At 40.4% G+C, this 17,926-nt stretch overlaps 1 protein-coding gene across 1 annotated transcript; it reads right to left on the bottom strand.

Moving 5' to 3' along the window:
• Positions 1-6,609: 6,609 nt before the first annotated feature.
• On the bottom strand, positions 6,610-9,800 carry LOC123592773 (olfactory receptor 2K2). The gene is made up of 2 exons (XM_045468125.1): positions 9,631-9,800; positions 6,610-8,729 (listed from the first exon to the last, which is right to left on the bottom strand). Exon 2 carries the CDS (start codon positions 8,722-8,724, stop codon positions 7,747-7,749), a length of 978 nt encoding a protein of 325 aa, XP_045324081.1. The 5' UTR covers positions 8,725-8,729; positions 9,631-9,800; the 3' UTR covers positions 6,610-7,746.
• Positions 9,801-17,926: the final 8,126 nt, after the last annotated feature.

The following is a 17,926-nucleotide window of genomic DNA, read 5'->3' on the forward strand; positions in this document are numbered from 1 at the left end:
AGATAGTTGACGCTAATCTTTGTTTTTCAGTTTATATGTATTTATATTTATATTTATATTTATATTTATATTTATATTTATATTTATACACACATATATATGTATCTGCTTATACATATATATGTGTGTGTATTGGTTTATTATCTTAAAACTGCCTTTCCTTTTTCTTATTGAAATATTTTTGACTTACAATGTTGTATAAATTTAAGGTGTACAACATGTTAATATGATAGATTTTTATAAGGTAGCAATTGCCATTGTAGTGATAATTAGCACCTCCATCACATTACATAATTATCATTTCTTTTTAGTGGTTGGAATAATTAAGTTCTAGTCTCTCAACAAGTTTGATTATAATGCAATATTGGTGTGTATATTTTTTTTTTTTAATTTTTTTTTTTTCAACGTTTATTTATTTTTTGGGACAGAGAGAGACAGAGCATGAACGGGGGAGGGGCAGAGAGAGAGGGAGACACAGAATCGGAAACAGGCTCCAGGCTCTGAGCCATCAGCCCAGAGCCTGACGCGGGGCTCGAACTCACGGACCGCGAGATCGTGACCTGGCTGAAGTCGGACGCTTAACCGACTGCGCCACCCAGGCGCCCCTGGTGTGTATATTTATACCGTGCATTAAATCTCTAAGACTTATTTACTACTTAAAAAAAAGAGAGAAAACATAGGGAAAGTTAAAAAAAATAGAGAAAAGTTGTATTGGTTAACACGAGGCCCATTTGAGGTACAGAAATAGAAGATAACGGATGCCTGGGTGGCTCAACCAGTTAAGTGTCCAACTTCAGCTCAGATCATCATCTCATGATTCATGGGTTCAAGCCCCACATTGGGCTCTGTGCTGACAGCTTAGAGCCTGGAGCCTGCTTCGGATTCTGTGTCTCCCTCTCTCTCTGCCCCTCCCCCACTCGTGCTCTGTCTCTCTTTGTCTCTTAAAAATAAATCAATGTTAAAAAAAAAAAAAAAAAGAAATAGAAGATAAGAAGAGGGTTACACTGAGAAGGTACTTCTTTGCTCAGTGGGCAGGAAAATGCATGCACACCACTCCACTTCTCTTATTCCATATTCTCCATCACCCTCTGAGATGTTCCCATGGCCCTTTGGGACAAGCAGCTTCTTGGCTCAACTCTTCAATGGTGCAAGAATATCTTTGTTGACAAAACCTACCTAACCAAAATAGTCATAATGCTTTTCTTTCTCTGCAGCACTTCACTTCTTCATCATGACACTATTCCCACTACACAGGTACAAGTCACAGGCTGGTTCTCACTGCCCTGGAGGGAACTGTGCTTTGTCGAGACTCATTATAGTTTAGAACCCAAGTGGCACTGGTGCTCTGGAAGTGCACACAGGTCAAATGAGACACCGTGAGACCCAGCCCCCTGGGTGGGCAGGGGGTTGAGAGCAAACATGGGAAAATCCAACTGAGACTTATTAGTAGGAGAAGTTTTCTTCTTAGAAAGTTTCTCCTAAGGGAAATTTGAAGTACCTTCAAAGTAAAGTAATCTCTACTTAAGAGAAAGAGTGAAATATTGAGAGGTAGAGACAGTTTAAAGTATTCATGAAAGGGTCCAAGAGTAGTATTACTCTCAAGCTTAAGAAATTCACTCTATTTTATATATTGCAAATACCATGAAGTCTCATACTCCGTATGAAGCCATAATGATGGCTACAGGTCATTATATATTTGTTCACACCCACAGAATATACAACACCATGAGTAAACCATACTGTAAATGATGAATTGTGGGTGATTGTGATGTGTCAACGTAGGTTCATCAACTGAATAACAAATGTACCCCTCCTGTGGAGGTGTGTTGATAATGGCAGAAGCTGTGGGCACAGGAGCAGGGAGTGTATGGGAAATCTCTGTACCTTCCCCTTAACTCTACTGGGAACCTAAAAACTACTCTAAAAAATTAAAGCCTAATGAAAAAAAGAATTTTAAGAGAGCCAAGGTACCATGTTAAAGAACTTACCATTTAATCAAGGACATAATAGAGACAGTAAAATAAAATAAGCAAAACATTTGAGTAAACATTTCTGTAAAGTATACAAATGTCCAAAAATTATATGAAAAGATGCTCAGCATCACTAATCATTAAAGAAATGCAGGTCAAAACCACAATGAAATATCGCCTTATACCAATTAGGACGGTTAATCTATAAAAAAAAGAAAAACAGAAAATTACATGTGATGACAAAGATGTGGAGAAATTGGGAAAAAATGTATGGTGTTTTCCTCAAAAAAATTTAAAATAGAATTATCATATGATCCAGCAATCTCACTCATGGTTACATATCCAAAAGAATTGAAAGCAGGATCTCAAAGAGATATCTGTACACCCATGTTCACAAAGGCGTTATTCACAATAGCCAAGAGGTGGAAGAAACCCAAATGTCCTGTCCGTTGATGGATGAATGGATAAAGAAAATGTGTTGTATACAAACTGGCGAAGGAGATAAGGTTGCAGATGGAATTAAGGTTGCTAATCAGCTGACCTTACAACAGAGAGCTTATCTGCCTCAGCCCAGTATAATCACAAGGGCCTTTAAAAGTGGGAGGAGGAGACAGAACAGAATTGAAGAAAGAGATATGATGACAGAAGCAGGGTCAGAGTGATGCAATATGAGAAAGACTTGATTCATTTGCTGGCTTTGGAGATGGAGGAAGGGGCCACCTATTAGTCTATGCAAGCTGCCATAACAGAAGACCACAGACTGGGTAACTTAAACAGAAAAAATTTACATTCTTACAGTTCTGGAAGCTAAAAGTCCCTGCTTCAGGTACCAAACAGTGAGAAGATAGAGAGAGAGGAGAAACTATAAGGTCCTCCCATGCTCTTGGGACCACAGTCCCTCCAGTCAAGAAGTGCTGTTTCCTAAGGATTTCAGCTGCCTGCCCATTCACCAGTGCTGGTATCGCCACTGTCCCCACAGGACTGCCTGGGGATGTGGGCAAGAGATAACAGAAAAACATCAGGGAATGTACTTCACTCTTTCTGATGGACAGGAGCCCCATTTCTCTCTTCCAGACAAAAAAAGAAAAGGGAATGTCACCTGGAGCTCTTTCTCTTTCTCTCTGATCCCAGTGCACAGGTTTGGGTTTCAGCCTTCCCTGCAGTCAAAGCCAAGAGATATCGGGGCAGGGAGAGGAGAGGCAAAAAATTCACCATGAGTTTGTTGGTAGCTTGCAAGGTAGTTCCCTTCCCAGGTCTGCCTGCTAGCATTTATTTTCCAGAATCCTCAGAGAGTTGCTCCACACATTCTGTCTAGAGCATGTGTGTGTATGTATTTTAATTCCAGTACAGTTAACATGCAGTGCAATATTCTTTTCAGGTGCACAATATAGTGATTCAACACTTCCATACATCACCCAGTGCTCATCACAAGTGCACTCACTCTTTAATCCCCCTCACCTATATCACCCATCCCCCCACCAACCTCCCCTCTGGTAATCATTAGTTTGTTCTCTATAGTTAAGAGTCTGTTTCTTGGTTTGTGTCTCTTTTTCCTTTGCTCATTATGCTTTGGTTTTTTAATTTCATCTGAGTGAAATCATATAGTATTTGTCTTTCCCTGACTACTTCTTTCACTTAGCATTTATACTCTTTAGCTCCAGCCATTCATTGCAAATGGCAAGATTTCATTCTTTTTTTTTTTTTTTTTGGATGAGTAGTATTCCAGTGTGTGTGTGTGTGTGTGTGTGTGTGTGTGTGTGTGTGTGTACATATACACACACCACATCTTCTTTATCCATTCACCAGTCAGTGGACATTTGGGCTGCTTAGAGTTTTTAATTTCATTCAGTGGGAGAAACAAGATGGCGTGCGTTTACTTCATCTTGATCAAAACTGGAATCTGTGTCCTGGTTTTTGCCCTCTTCCTACTTAGAGTTACTCCTTTTCAATCCCCCTTTGTTGGCTCCTCTTCCTACTTAGAGTTAGCTCCTTTTCAATCCCCCTTTGTTGGCTTTTCCTATTTGATGGGTTTTAAATATTAGTGTTTCTCTAGTTTCATCTTAGGCTATTTTCTCACTCTATACCCTCTCCCTAAGTTCACGTCAACCATGTTCATCACTTAATTACATATGTGCAAATATGTCACAAGTTTGTATCTCCAGGCTCATCTTTCTCATTAGTTACAACCTGCATACCCAACTGACTCCTTGATATTTCTACTTCTAGATCTCAAAATAATGACAAATTCAACATGTCTAAAATACAACTCATGATTTACCCTCCAACCCCACTATCAGCCTTCTTTGACACCTAGAGGTCACCAGGGACACCTTCAGGGATGATCAAGCACCAAATTCAATAGCCATCAAAGGTTTATTACATGCATATTTTTATTCAACATATGTTCACTGAACAGCTGGTCCTTCACAAAAAGTATGCACAAAATGTCTTCTCTGTGCCAGACCTTGTGCTAAGCCCTAGGTATTCAACAGCCGATGAAACTGATACAGCCTTTGCCTCAATGAACCTACAGACCAGTGAAATCGATATTAAACAAGCAAACCCACAAATTATGATCAAGTTACAAATTGTGATAAGCGTTCCTAATAAGAGAAGAAGCAAGACACAGGATACCACTTCCATGAAACCAAAAGGAGTTGTGTGTTCCCAGAGCCAAGGATGTAAATGGTGGGCAATCATATTAAGAAAACCCTTGAATGTCATCTTAAGGATTTCAAGTTTTTTTAGGGTAATTAAAAGCCACTAAAGGATTTAAGCAGGGAAGTGACATGATCATATTTTTCTCCAGCATAAATCTGGTTATGCAATCATCCAGGAAATGATGTGCCAGGCATACTTTTACCTTACTCCTCTTTTTAACAATACCTGAAAAGGATCCCTTACCTGAGACTCTCTAAAAGTAATGATTGTAGTTAGTACTGGTTGAGATGGAATCTAATCCAAATGAAGGAATGCACCACTCCTATTGAAGTTACCAATAATCAACTTCAGGATTGCCTATAATATAGGCATGTATATAAATATGATCATATGACATATGATATATATATGATATATAGGAATATATATGATATATGATATATATGTGATATATGATATATAGATGATATATAGATATGACATATAGATATATGATATATATATGCCTATATTATATAAACCACATTTATATTTATATTCACTTGTTTTTCACAGCAACTTTGCATAACATATGGCTGTGACGACCATAACTCCTAATCTCTTATATCTGAGCCAAGAGCTGTTACAGAGATATCTGCCTGGGTCCCTTTGTGGGTCCTTTTCTGACATCTGGATCATCTCTAATCTGTTTCAGCATCCCATTCTGATCCATATCCCATTCTGAAACTCTGGTCTCCGTGTCAATTTGCTCAGTTCCTTGCATCAAAGTTGATCACTAATTACAGAGGTTACTCAGTTGCTGTGTCTTTAAGTTCTCATAATTCACTCTTTGAAGAAAAGATTTCAGCTGTTTCTAGAACTTTGGTTATTCCTGTTTATACTTCGTACTACACAGACTACAGCTAATTCTGGGAGGCCATTACTTCTACTCTAACATGAAATCCAGCTCCACTCTAATAAAAGTCTCCCACAGAAGGGCATTTCAAAATGACTCTGAAATTACCAGGAAATGAATGTGGTATCTGGTTGTGAAGGTTGAGGTATCCAAAGAGAAGAATAATCACGTCAGGGATGAAAGCTTCCTGGTCAGCTCTCCTCTACTACCCCAAAGCCATTTACTCAGGGCTCGTCTTCATCCTCCATTATCAAACATCTCTTAGCAATATTTGGCATCAAACTGGTCCCCTTGCTGCATCACTAGAATTTTGCTGGGTGATTATTTCAAGTGTCTTTATATGGGGGTTACACATCCAGAAACATGTCATGAAAGCCCTAGATCTAAAGGTGTATGAGTTAAATAATCCAAACTCAATATCCAATACTAGAACTTCTTGGGTCTTTCATATGGTAAAATTTACCAAGTGGGCTAACCTTCCTCCACTCAAAACCCCTCCCCGCTTCCCTACTCTAGAAGTGGAGGTAGGCAAATGAGGAGGTACAATGGAGGCACAAACAATGAAAGGGAAAACAAAATTAAAAGGTAAAAAGGTAGGGGCCCCTGGGTGGCTCAGTCAGTTAAGCATCCCACTTCAGGTCAGGTCATGATCTGCAGTCCATGGTTTTAGTCCCTCATCGGTCTCTGTGCTGACAGCCTAGAGCCTGCTTCAGATTCTGTGTCTCCCTTTGTCTTTGCCCCTCCCCTCCTGGCTCATGGTTTGTTTCTCTCTATATATCAAAAATAAACATTAAAAAAAAATTTTTTAGGGGCACCTGGGTGGCTCAGTTGATTGAGCGTCGACTTCAGCTCAGGTCATGATTTCACAGCTTGTGAGTTCAAGTCCCACATTGGACTCTGTGCTGACAGCTCAGAGCCTGGAGCCTGCTTCAGATTCTGTGTTTCCCTCTCTCTCTGCCCCTCTCCCACTCACACTCTATCTCTCTCTCTCAAAAAAAATAATAAACACAATAAAAAATTTTTTCTAATTCTTTAATAAAAGGAAAAAGGGAAGAAATGAGAACTAATCCCACATTTATTTTGGAATGATCAGTTTTTGCTGGAAATAATGTCTCCCAAAGTCTGGTCATCTCAAAATCTGTATCAAAATTTCTCAGGGATCTATCATAAATGCAGAATACCAGGACCCCACATCAGAGCTACTGAATCAGATTCTGGGAGTAAAGGCCTAGAGTCCACATTTTCAACAAGCAATACTTTTAGACAAATAAAAGCTCAAACGTGGATATAAATGTTGTCTCTGTCATCTTTGGCTATTTATAAAGCAATATACCTCATTGCCCTATATTGTTTCTTCCTAATTTTCTCAAGGGGGACTTACTTCTCAAACAGATTACTTTAAAGCTGGTAAATTTATTAGTTTACCGAATGACTGCTGTAAACATGAAAGGTACAATAGAATAGATTTCCCTGCCCTTCCGAAGTCAATCACCCAAAAAGAAGAAAGAAGACAAACACACAAAAAGACTTAGCATATGGGTGGTATACTGGCAAAGAAACAGATAAAATTTACACAAATATCAATGTGGTTAGAAAGGCAAGGTTGGCAGGTGAGCAAATCAAGGTTGGCAGATGAGTACTGGATGCCTTACTCAGAAAGTCAGAAGCTCTGATCAGGAGTTCTGAACGAGGAACGGTAGTTAGGGAGCCACCACGCTGTGGTCCAACATTTTTCCAAAGATGAAGGGATAATGGGGTTGTAGTTCCAGTTCTGCAACTGTGTGATGGTGAGCGAGCCTTTTAATTTTTCTTTAATTTTCTCGTTTGCATAATCAAGGCCAATCTCTATTATTCGTTTGTTTCCCTATGGTCCCACCTCCTTCTAGAAAGGATTTAAGGCAGAGAACATATCCAAAATTTTTCTGGCACCAACATTCTCTGAGTAAATTTATCCAAATTTCTTTCAGGAGCCAATGTGTCAGGACTCTGCAGCCTAAAACTTCTCCAACTGTGAAACACAAGAGACAGCAAATGTTGCCAAATGCAAACGGGAACCTGCTATTGTCCACGGGCAGTCACTTCTGTGTACACATACCTCACAGCTGTAAAATTATAGGGCTCAAGGTCAAATCAGTGTTCTGTGGGTGAGTGTACAGTCTAGAATTTCTATGGGGAACTCTGCCAGGAGCACACCCCCCTGATAAAACTGCAGGCATCCAGTCAGAGATTTTCATGTGTTCGATACAATAGTTTTTTCATGGCATCTTTGACTTCTTTGTTTCTTAAACTGTAAATTATGGGGTTCAACATAGGGGTGAGCACTCCATAAAGCAGTGAAATGATTTTATCTACTTCTTGGGAGCTTGAGGAAGAAGGCTTTAGGTACATGGAGAGGGCAGCCCCATAGTACAAGATCACCACCGTCAAGTGGGCACCACAGGTAGAAAAAGCTTTGTTTCTTCCTTCTGCTGAGCTGATTCTCAGGATAGTGGAAAGGATGAAGACATAAGAGATACAAATTAAGAGCATCGGGATGGGCAGGAGGAGCACGCTGACCACCAGCATGATCACGTCCATGAGCAAGGAATGTGCACAAGCTAACTTCAGCACAGCCAGAATTTCACACGTGAAGTGGTCTATGAGATTCCCACAGAGGGGTATCTGCAGGGCGCAAGTGGTTTCCAGCAGGGCAGTCAGACAACCCGTCACCCAGGAGACAGCGGCCATCTGCACACAGACCTGCCTGTTCATGATGACGGGGTATCTCAGTGAGTTGCAAATGGCCACGTAGCGGTCATACGCCATCACAGCCAGAAGCACACACTCTGTGGAGCCCATGGCAAGGGACAGATACATCTGTACAGCACACCCAGAAAAGACAATGGTTTTCTGGGATGACAGCAAGTTCACCAGCAACGTGGGAATAGAAGCAGACGTGTAACAAATATCCATGAAAGAGAGATTTCCGAGGAATAAGTACATGGGGGTTTGAAGGCGTGACTCTAGGACAGTGACTAAAATAAGAGTGCTGTTGCCCAAGAGTGTTATCAGATACATCACAAGACTGAAGACGAAGAGAACAATCTCTAACTTTGGGTATCTAGAAAAACCCTCCAGGAAAAAAAAGCTCCAAATGGTGAGGTTTTCTCCTTGCATCTCCTTTTTTGCACCTGTAGTTATTCTAATATTAATCTTCATTTCATCTGAGGACATAAAGAGATGGATCAAGCATAATGTTCATTTAGTTAGGAAAACATTTCTCAAACTTATATTCACTAGTATAAACACAATTCTATTTGACCACAAGAAATCACAAGACTTATCGTTTGATCTAAGGGGGAGGGACAGGTTTGATGTACATAAAAAGTTGGTTCTTCCACAACAAAATTTAGAAAAGAGTAAATTTGAAAACAAGGATAAACATATTTAATACCTGAATCTCAGCCTATTATCTTGCTCGGCACGCAGTAGTTTTTCAGTAGATTTGAAAGTACCGTGTGACCAAAAAATATGAAAAAACACTGAATAAACTGAGCACGGATTAGAAAAGTAAGCCAGATAAGTGAGATAAAGAAACCACACTTGTACAATAAAAACTAGCAGTGATCTTCACTGAAAGAAGAGGAGGGATATTGAAAGAAATAAATGAATTTTAAACTAACACCTATGAAGTTCTGAGTCTAAATGAACTCTTTCCTTTCCAGCAAATAGCTTGGAGGTCAATACACTTCAGAAATGATGACATTGTTTAAAGCATTGTAGGTACCCATTCTGATTATACTTAAGAACCAGTTTACAAGTCACACAAAATAGCCCACCTTCTTTAAACACTGACACATCCACGGGACAGTGTCATTCATTACTGGGACCCATACCTTTTGTGAGCATGTAAATAGTGCTAAAAAATTATACCCAGGCAATACTCTTCTTATACATTACAACCCATGAAGATCTAGAAGATGCAGAAACTGAACTCCCTTTTTAAGCTACCTTAAAATCTCTTGGAAAAGAATATTATAGATCATCTAATTATAAACGAGATGCTGAATGTTTTGGGGGTTTTTTCACATTTCACGTTAACAAAAAGAAAAGACAAAAACTTACCTTCCTTCTGCACGGATTGCTCTTTTTCACCTTTAATTGTGTTCCTTTTCCCACTAGTTTTTTCCTTTCTATTTTCAGATATCCTTGTTCTGAAAACTTCCCTCCCTTGTCCTGTTTCCCTTGCACTGCCATAGGCTTTGCTCCTTCTTTCATAGGCAAATTCCTCAACGATGTGGCTCACTTTACAATGTTTCACTGTTCACTTTCTTATCACTGGTGTTCCTTCTCGGTTTCCCAGTTTCCGTCAATGTTATCATTTGCCCCCCAGTTCTCCACGTTTCAAAAACTGGCATGCAGGGGGATGGTGGAAATAATCATGTTGGGGACAACAGCTTATACCATGCCCCTAGAACAGGAGCGCAATGTTTTTCAAATAGTTTTCATTATATTACATTATTCTCTGTGACTTCTGCTTCACTGTATCTCATTCTTAGCCTATTATCAAGCCCGCCGTTGTTTTCTGTTTTCCTCATCTGTCCCCAAAGTAGTTGCATTGCAGGTTCAAACATTATCAGTTAACGCTCAATACGCTGTTAGCATTCTAGGGAAAGCCTACCATTATGGCTTTCCTCTGCGGAGACTTGTTGAGCGTGCAGAGTTTTTGCTTTTCCTTTTAAGAGCTTCATTTTTCCTACATCACAAGAGATAGTTCTTATTCATTTGTTAGTTAACAGATTATTTCTTAGGAACTTCTCTGCCAGGTTTTATATTTAACAAATTCGGTACAAACATTTTACCTGATTATTGTAAGAGATTATTTTAAAGAAACTTAATTTTGTGTGTGAGTGTGTATTACTCTTAAGACTGGCAAAAAAGACAATTATTTTTTAGAATGAAAAATCAGCCCGGTTGCCTGGAACTTGATATTTTTCTACCGTTTAAAAATAGTAGTCAGGAGGGGTGCCTGGCTGGCTCAGTCAGTGGAGCATGTGACTCTTGATCTTGGGCTTGTGAGTCTGAACCCCACACTGAGTGCAGAAATTACTTAAAAATAAAAATTAAAAAAATATTTTAAAAATAGTAGCCAGGAAAAATTGGTCCTCCCATCTGAATTCCCTGTCACCAACTCCAAATAAAATATTGTTTTATGATGTACTATGTGAGGTTAGCTATGTGCAAGAAAAGAATGAATGTATCCATGTTAAAAATATTATATAAAAATCAACACTGCAGTTCATTTCTTTCAAAAGTATTGACTGTCACCTCCATAGCTAAAAGTGCCAAAGGATAGCAAGTGACATACTACATAAATTTAAATCATCTGTTGTTTTGGGGGAATACCTGTTGTCCCTGAACAATTTAAAGTTCAGCAGCCATAATATACAGAGATTTAAAACTTCAGGTCCTTGAGGGATAATGTCCCAATGATCCAATTATATCAAACTTTGAAAAACCGAGAGTAACCCACAGTTCTCCCAAAATAATTTCAAAGAACTCATAAAAACAAAGTCTTCTATTCCTCCCTTTTTTTTCTTGAATGATTACAGTGTAGAATATTTAACAGTCTACAGAGAAAAGTTCTCCCTAGAATTCTAAGATACACATTTTTTCATTTGTGGAACTACTCCTAGTTTTCAAAGTTTACTCTTTTAAGACAGTTGTCCCAACAAGGGATCAGAAATTTCAAATTTTATTCAGTGCATACATATTGAAGAGGGCCTTCAAGCAATGAACTCTCAGCAGCAATGGACACACCTAGCACCCAGATCTTAGTTTCTATTTATTTTTTTTAATAAATCTTATTATTTTTTATAAATCGAATTATTTTATTTCTACATCTAGTGAATTTTATTTTTTTATTTTAATTAATCCAAGTTAGTTAACATATAGCATAATAATGGTTTCAGAAATAGAATTTAGTGATTCATCATGTCCATATAACACCCAGTGCTCATCCCGGCAAGTGCCCTACTTAATGCCCGTCACCCATTTAGCCCATCCCCCCACCCCACACCCCTCCAGCAACCCTATTGGTCCTCTGTATTTAAGAGTCTCTTACGGTTTGCCTCCCTCTCTGTTTTTATCTTATTTTTTCTTCCCTTCCCCTATGTTCACCTGTCGTGTTTCTTAAATTCCACATATAAATGAATGAAATACTTGTCTTTCTCTGACTGACTTATTTCACTTAGCATAATATACTATCATTCCATCCACACTGTTGTGAATGGAAAGATTTCATTCTTTTTGATCGCCAAGTAATATTCCATTATATATATATATATATATATATATATATATATATATATATATATATATAATCTTCTTTACCCATTCATCTGTTGATGGACATTTTGGGTCTTTCCATACTTTGGCTATTGTTGATAGCACCACTATAAACATTAGGGTGCATGTGCTCTTTCAAATCAGCATTTTTGTATGCTTTGGATATATACCTAGTAGTGCAATTGCTGGGTCACAGGGCAATTCTATTTTTAAGTTTTTTGAGGAAACTCCATACTGTTCTCCAGAGTGGCTGCACGTGTTTGCATTCCCACCAGCGGTGCAAAAGTGTTTCCCTTTCTCTTCATCCTCACCAACAACCGTTATTTCCTGAGTTGTTAATTTTAGCCATTCTGAGAGGTATGAGGTGGTATCGCATTGTGGTTTTGATTTGTATTACCCTGATGATGAGTGGTGTTGAGCATCTTTTCATTTATCTGTTAGCCATCTGGATGATTTCTTTGGAAAAGTGTCTGGTCATGTCTCTCACCCATTTCTTCAATGGATTATTTGTTTTTAGGGTGTTGAGTTTGATAAGTTCTTTACAGATTTTAGATACTAACCCTTAATCTGATATGTCATTTGCAAATATCTTCACCCATTCTGTCAGTTGCCTTTTAGTTTTGCTGATTGTTTCCTTCCTTTTTATCTTGATGAGGTTCCAATAATTCATTTTTGCTTTCGTTTCCTTTGCCTCCAGAGACACGACTAGTAAGAAGTTGCTGCTGCCACAAAGAGTTTGCCTGTTTTCTCCTCTAGGATTTTGATGGTTTCCTGCCTTATACTTAGGCCTTTCATCCATTTTATTTTTCTGTAGGGAGTAAGAAAGTGGTTCAGTTTCATTCTTCTTCATGGTGCTGTCCAGTTTTTCCAACACCATTTGATGAAGAGACTGTCTTTTTTGGATATTCTTTCCTGCTTTATTGAACATCAGTTGGCCATATATTCGTGGGTCCATTTCTGGGCTCTCTATTCTATTCCATTGATCTGCATACATGTTTTTGTGCCAGTAACATACTATCCTGATGATTACAGCTTTGTAATACAGCTTGAAGTCAGGAATTGTGATGCCTCCAGTTTTCAGATCTTGGTTTCTAAATACAGTTCTCATCTAAAAGGAAATGTAGTTCCTCTTTCCAAGGCTGGAGCCAGAAAAGGACAAAATTGGCCTGGAGTAGTGTACTGCACTAGAATATAAGGAAGTATGCAAAGAATTACAGGAATATTTCAAAAGACCATAGAATCCCACTTGATAAGACTTCCATTGGCCAAATCTGGGACAGATTATTTCGAGCATCAAGATAAATAATGGTTAAAATACATTATAATCCATAGAATAAAATAAGAATGCATGAGTTCCTTTGAAAGGAAGTAAGAAAAACTCTTTCTTACAGGAGGATGCCAAAAAAATAAATATAAAAAAATGATGTCATTAGAAAGACATTAAAGGTTGTAGTAATAGATTAGAGCAGGTTAAATTGATCGCAGGTAAATGGAAGCATCATAGTTATCAGAGGTAAAAGTTCGATGAGAAACAGGATATTTACATGGTGTCAAAGTATCCCACTTATTAATTTCAAAAACAAGATAATAATAGCTTTACAGCAGGGAGACCTGGAGGATGGCCACCTTAACATCACCAACCACCGGACAAACTGACTCCACGTACCTTCTGATAGGACGGACATAGCATCACTTCTGTGGGCTTGCTCTCAAAAATACATAACCCAGGGGCACCTGCGTGGCTCATTCAGTTAAGCAACAGACTCTTTGATCTGGGCTCGGGTCATGATCTCTTGGTTTGATAGCTGGCAGCCTGCTTGGGATTCTCTCCCCACCTCCACCCTGCCTCTCTTGGCCCTCCCCCCACCCTCAAAAATAAACATTAAAAAATACATAACCTAAATTAAACCATGAGGGAACACCAGACAAATTTAAATTAAGGCACATTCTGAAAATAACCAGTCTATACTTACCAGAACTGTCAAAGTCAGGAAACAAACAAAGGAAAAGCGCTAAGAAATGTTCAGGGAGATTAAAGAAACATGACAACTGAATGCAATGCATGACCCAGCGCCAAGTATTAGACCAGGAAAAAAATAGCTCTAAGGGATATTACTAGGTCAGTAGACGAAATTTTATTATGGGCTGTAGATTAGATAACAGTATTGTATCAGAGTTAAATTTCCTGATCTTCATAACTGCATAGTGGCTATGTAAGAGAACGTCCTTGTTCCAAAATACTTCAGTAGTTAGTGTCCAAGGGGCAAAATATCTTAAACTTACCCTCAAAGAGTCCATTAAAAATTCGTTTTTCAAAAGTTCGCTCTGGAGGGTCTCGCGCTGCATGTGGCCCCTCGGCTCCTGGAGCAAAGTCCTGGGCGGCAGCGGCGGGCGGGGTCTGGGGAACCCGGACTGGCCCCACAGGCCGCGGGGCTGGCATCCCGCGTTGCGTGACAGTCCCCACCCAGGAGGCGGCGACGCAGTGGTGGCTGGAGGTGCCGGGGGCAGCCGGGCCCTGGGCGGCGAGGGGCAGGAGTGGGCAGCCTGGGCGTCGGGGCCTGTCCGGTCCCCAGGCCCCGGCCCCACCTGCGGCGTCACCCCGAGGCTCAGCAGCCAAGTGCAGGCGCGGCGGGGCCATCAGAGTGCAGTGCGTCCACTATCAGCCCTCTCCCAAGCCAAGTACAAAGGAGCCTGCCGCGGGGACAGGGAGACTGGGGGCGGGGAACAAGGGCTGCAGGGGCCACAGCGGGCTTCGCGGCCACCGTGCCAAAACAGGACCCCCATCAGGCCACGAGCTTCTTCCTCACGACCTCCCGGCGCAGCTGGTACCGAGGGGCGTGAACTCGCTGAGCCCGCATGCTCGCACAGGTGCAAGTAATGGCTTCAGGACCACACCTGTGCGTGTGAGCAAGCCCCAGGGCAGGGCCTGGAGGCGCAGGGACACCGGAACCGTGGAGGTGTGGCTCGCAGAGCCTGAGGAATAAGGGGCTCGAGGCATTCTGCAAGGGCACTGCCCCCACCTCCACCCCGTGTGCCGGGTCAGCCTGGACGTGGACATCGCGTTCATCATTTACGGGGAGACGGGGAAGCTGCTCAACAAGGTATGGCCGGCAGACCGAGCCCCGTGAGGCTGCGTGGGCCCTGCCCCCGGGCACCTCCAGACCGGCCCGGACGTCCCTCTCCTCCAGTACACTCTGTGACCTGGGACTACCCCTGTGGCCACCAAGTCCGCGTGTTCCATGTGTCCCGGCAGTCTGGATGGTATCACCATAGAGTCGATGTGTCCAGCAAGGTTAGGCGTCTCTCAGGCCTGTGAGTCTGTGCAGGCTGTCTCCATGCCTACTCATGAGTCATGTGCCTGTATTTCATGTTGTGTGTCATGTGACCCTGTGTTCCACTTCCTGGGGTGCCCGCGTCCTCCTGTAGGCATAGCCGGGCCCAGCCCCATGCTTTCCACCTTGGGCAGCAAGGGCCCTTCCTTGTCCTGGCCTTCCATCAATGCCAGGCCTCAGCCTAGCCTCCCCACATTCCAGGGGCTGCCTCCCTGCCCTACTTCTCCCACCAGTAGCCTTAACTGGTCCTTGGGGCCTCCCCCTGGGACAGGGTGGCACCTGTCACCCTCAGAACCACCTTCCCAAGGCACAATAAACCAGATCTTGTTGGGGGGAGGGGAGTAGTTTACTTTAGTTGTGTGTGGAGAGCAGGTACATGTATTACCTACCACATTCTTTTTGCAAGGTACGCAGTTCCCACACAGTTTCCTGTGTCCTTATGACAGTTCCCATACTCTGGATCACCAAGGGCGAATGGACTCTCCAGATAAAGGATGATCAGGAAAACTTGGTCATACCACATGAATAAGCAGATTTTTTTCTTCCTTCTTAGGAAAAGAAGTAACGAATAGACTAATGTAAGAATTAACAATAGAGCTAATTAATTTGTAGAATAACATTTTGGGGATGATGGGCTGGAGTGACCCATTCATGATAAGCTTGCAATAGTTAAACCTTCTGCACCCAATGGGCTTGTTTGATTGTAAAACACAGCAAACAACATAGAGTTAGTGACTTCACAGTTTTAATATTCAGCTTGAAACTTTACTTTCCTAAAAGTCAGTGCTCACAATAAGTCTCTCCATCAGCAGGCAACAAGGGAACAATAATTTTGCTAGAAGACTGACAATTAGATACTAAGTAGAAAAAACAGGCACTGGTATTGGAGGAAAGGAGATAAAATTATCACTTCCAAACTATGTGATTTTTTATTTTAATTTTATTAATTAATTTTTATTTTTTAATTTTTATTTTTATTAATTTCTATAAAATTATGTTTTTATAATTAAATTATATAATTATAAAATTACATTAATTTTTATTTTTTAAATTTTACATCCAAGTTAGTTAGCATATAGTGCAAGAAAAAAGAAGAGGACCAATTAAAACCGTTCCCCATCAATAAAGAGTTTAACTGCCATAATAACAGATAAATAAAGAAAAATCAGTAATTTTCTTGTGGCCAGTTGGAAGATATACTGACCAGAAAAAGATGCCATTATCAATCATATTAAAATTGTGAGAAATCTTAGGATGACTCTAACAAGAACAGTGCAGAGCTTACATGAAGGAAACAGTAAAAGTTGATAACAGTAGTTCCATAACCAGTAAACTAAATGAATCCTGATGCAAAATCTAGAGTTCACCTGTGTTATTTTGATCAGTGAACAAAAAATAATTCTTTGCTGGCAAACTACAAAATCACTGTGTCAAAGTGATACCTTCAAAATTGAAGCAGGAGGAGTTTCTACAAAAGATGGTAGACATGAAAGAGGCTTTCATAATCATTTCTCACAAAACCAAACCAAAGAAAAAGTGCTGTTTAATAGCAAAACTGACTCCAGCCACTTTACCTTTCAGAAGAGTGGCATTATCTCATCTCCTGGTTATGTGGTTCTTTTATTTAGAAAACCACCTCCATGGGGCTGTTTTGTTGAGAAAGCAGGGCCCTGGCTCATGCCAATGGAAAAAGGCTATGATAAAGATAACTGAATTATTCTATTTAAAAATGAAGTTATGGGATTGCACAGTTCAATCCTGGCTCCTGAGAAGGGTTTGGAAAACTGGAAGACAGGAGAGTGGAGAGAGTATTAGGAAGAAAGCCTGGAAACCCTGAAGACTAAAAGGAATCCAGAGTAATAACCAATGAAAAATATCTAGTAGCAGGGAAGGCTAGGGATCTATTAAAATACTGATCCTTCATTTTGAACTTTAGATTGTTGGCTGGTCTTAGGTAAGCTCTACTCCTGGGAGTAAAGGTATGCTTTACTCCCAAAATTTCAGTTATAGTCGTATAAACACAACAGTCTTGAGTAATGGAGCTTTGGGGAACAGAGGAATAGGAATAGCTACCAGAACAGAGAACTTTTGGGTGAAAGGCATCTGAAGAGATCTCTGTCCAATTAATAGCTGACTGCTAAGCTAACTGAGCAGAGCATTCCGTGGTCACATACAATAAAGAATTGACACTTTACAGAATCGTTCAGGAAGTCACTGAAAAAGAAAACAGAGGGGCGCCTGGGTGGTTCAGTTGGGTTAAGCATCCGACTTCAGCTCAGGTCATGATCTCACAGTTTGTGGGTTTGAGCCCCATGTCGGGCTCTGTGCTGGCAGCTCAGAGCCTGGAGCCTGCTTCAGATTCTGGGTTTCCCTCTTTCTCTCTACCCCTCCCCCGCTCACACTCTGTCTCATTCTTTCTCCAAAAATAAATAAACGTTAAAAAAAAAAAAAAAAGAAAGAAAGAAAACAGCAACAAGTCTGGCATGAGGGGAATCGATATGAGACATGCAAAGGAACAGGAAAGGATAGCCTATATTTAATAATGATAGAGGGGTCAATCCATCAAGAAGACTTAACAGTAGTAAATACAGATACATGCGCTTAAAAAACAGAGCCCCCAAAACACTTGAAACAGAAACTGACAGAATTAGAGGGAGAAGTAGACAACTCAACTATAATAGTTGAAGACTTTAATACACTCAGCTCTCAACAATTGATAGAACAACTAGATAGCCTGTCAA

The sequence above is a fragment of the Leopardus geoffroyi genome, chromosome D4, assembly GCF_018350155.1.
Source record: "Leopardus geoffroyi isolate Oge1 chromosome D4, O.geoffroyi_Oge1_pat1.0, whole genome shotgun sequence".
In the NCBI taxonomy this organism is placed as follows: Eukaryota; Metazoa; Chordata; class Mammalia; order Carnivora; family Felidae; genus Leopardus; species Leopardus geoffroyi.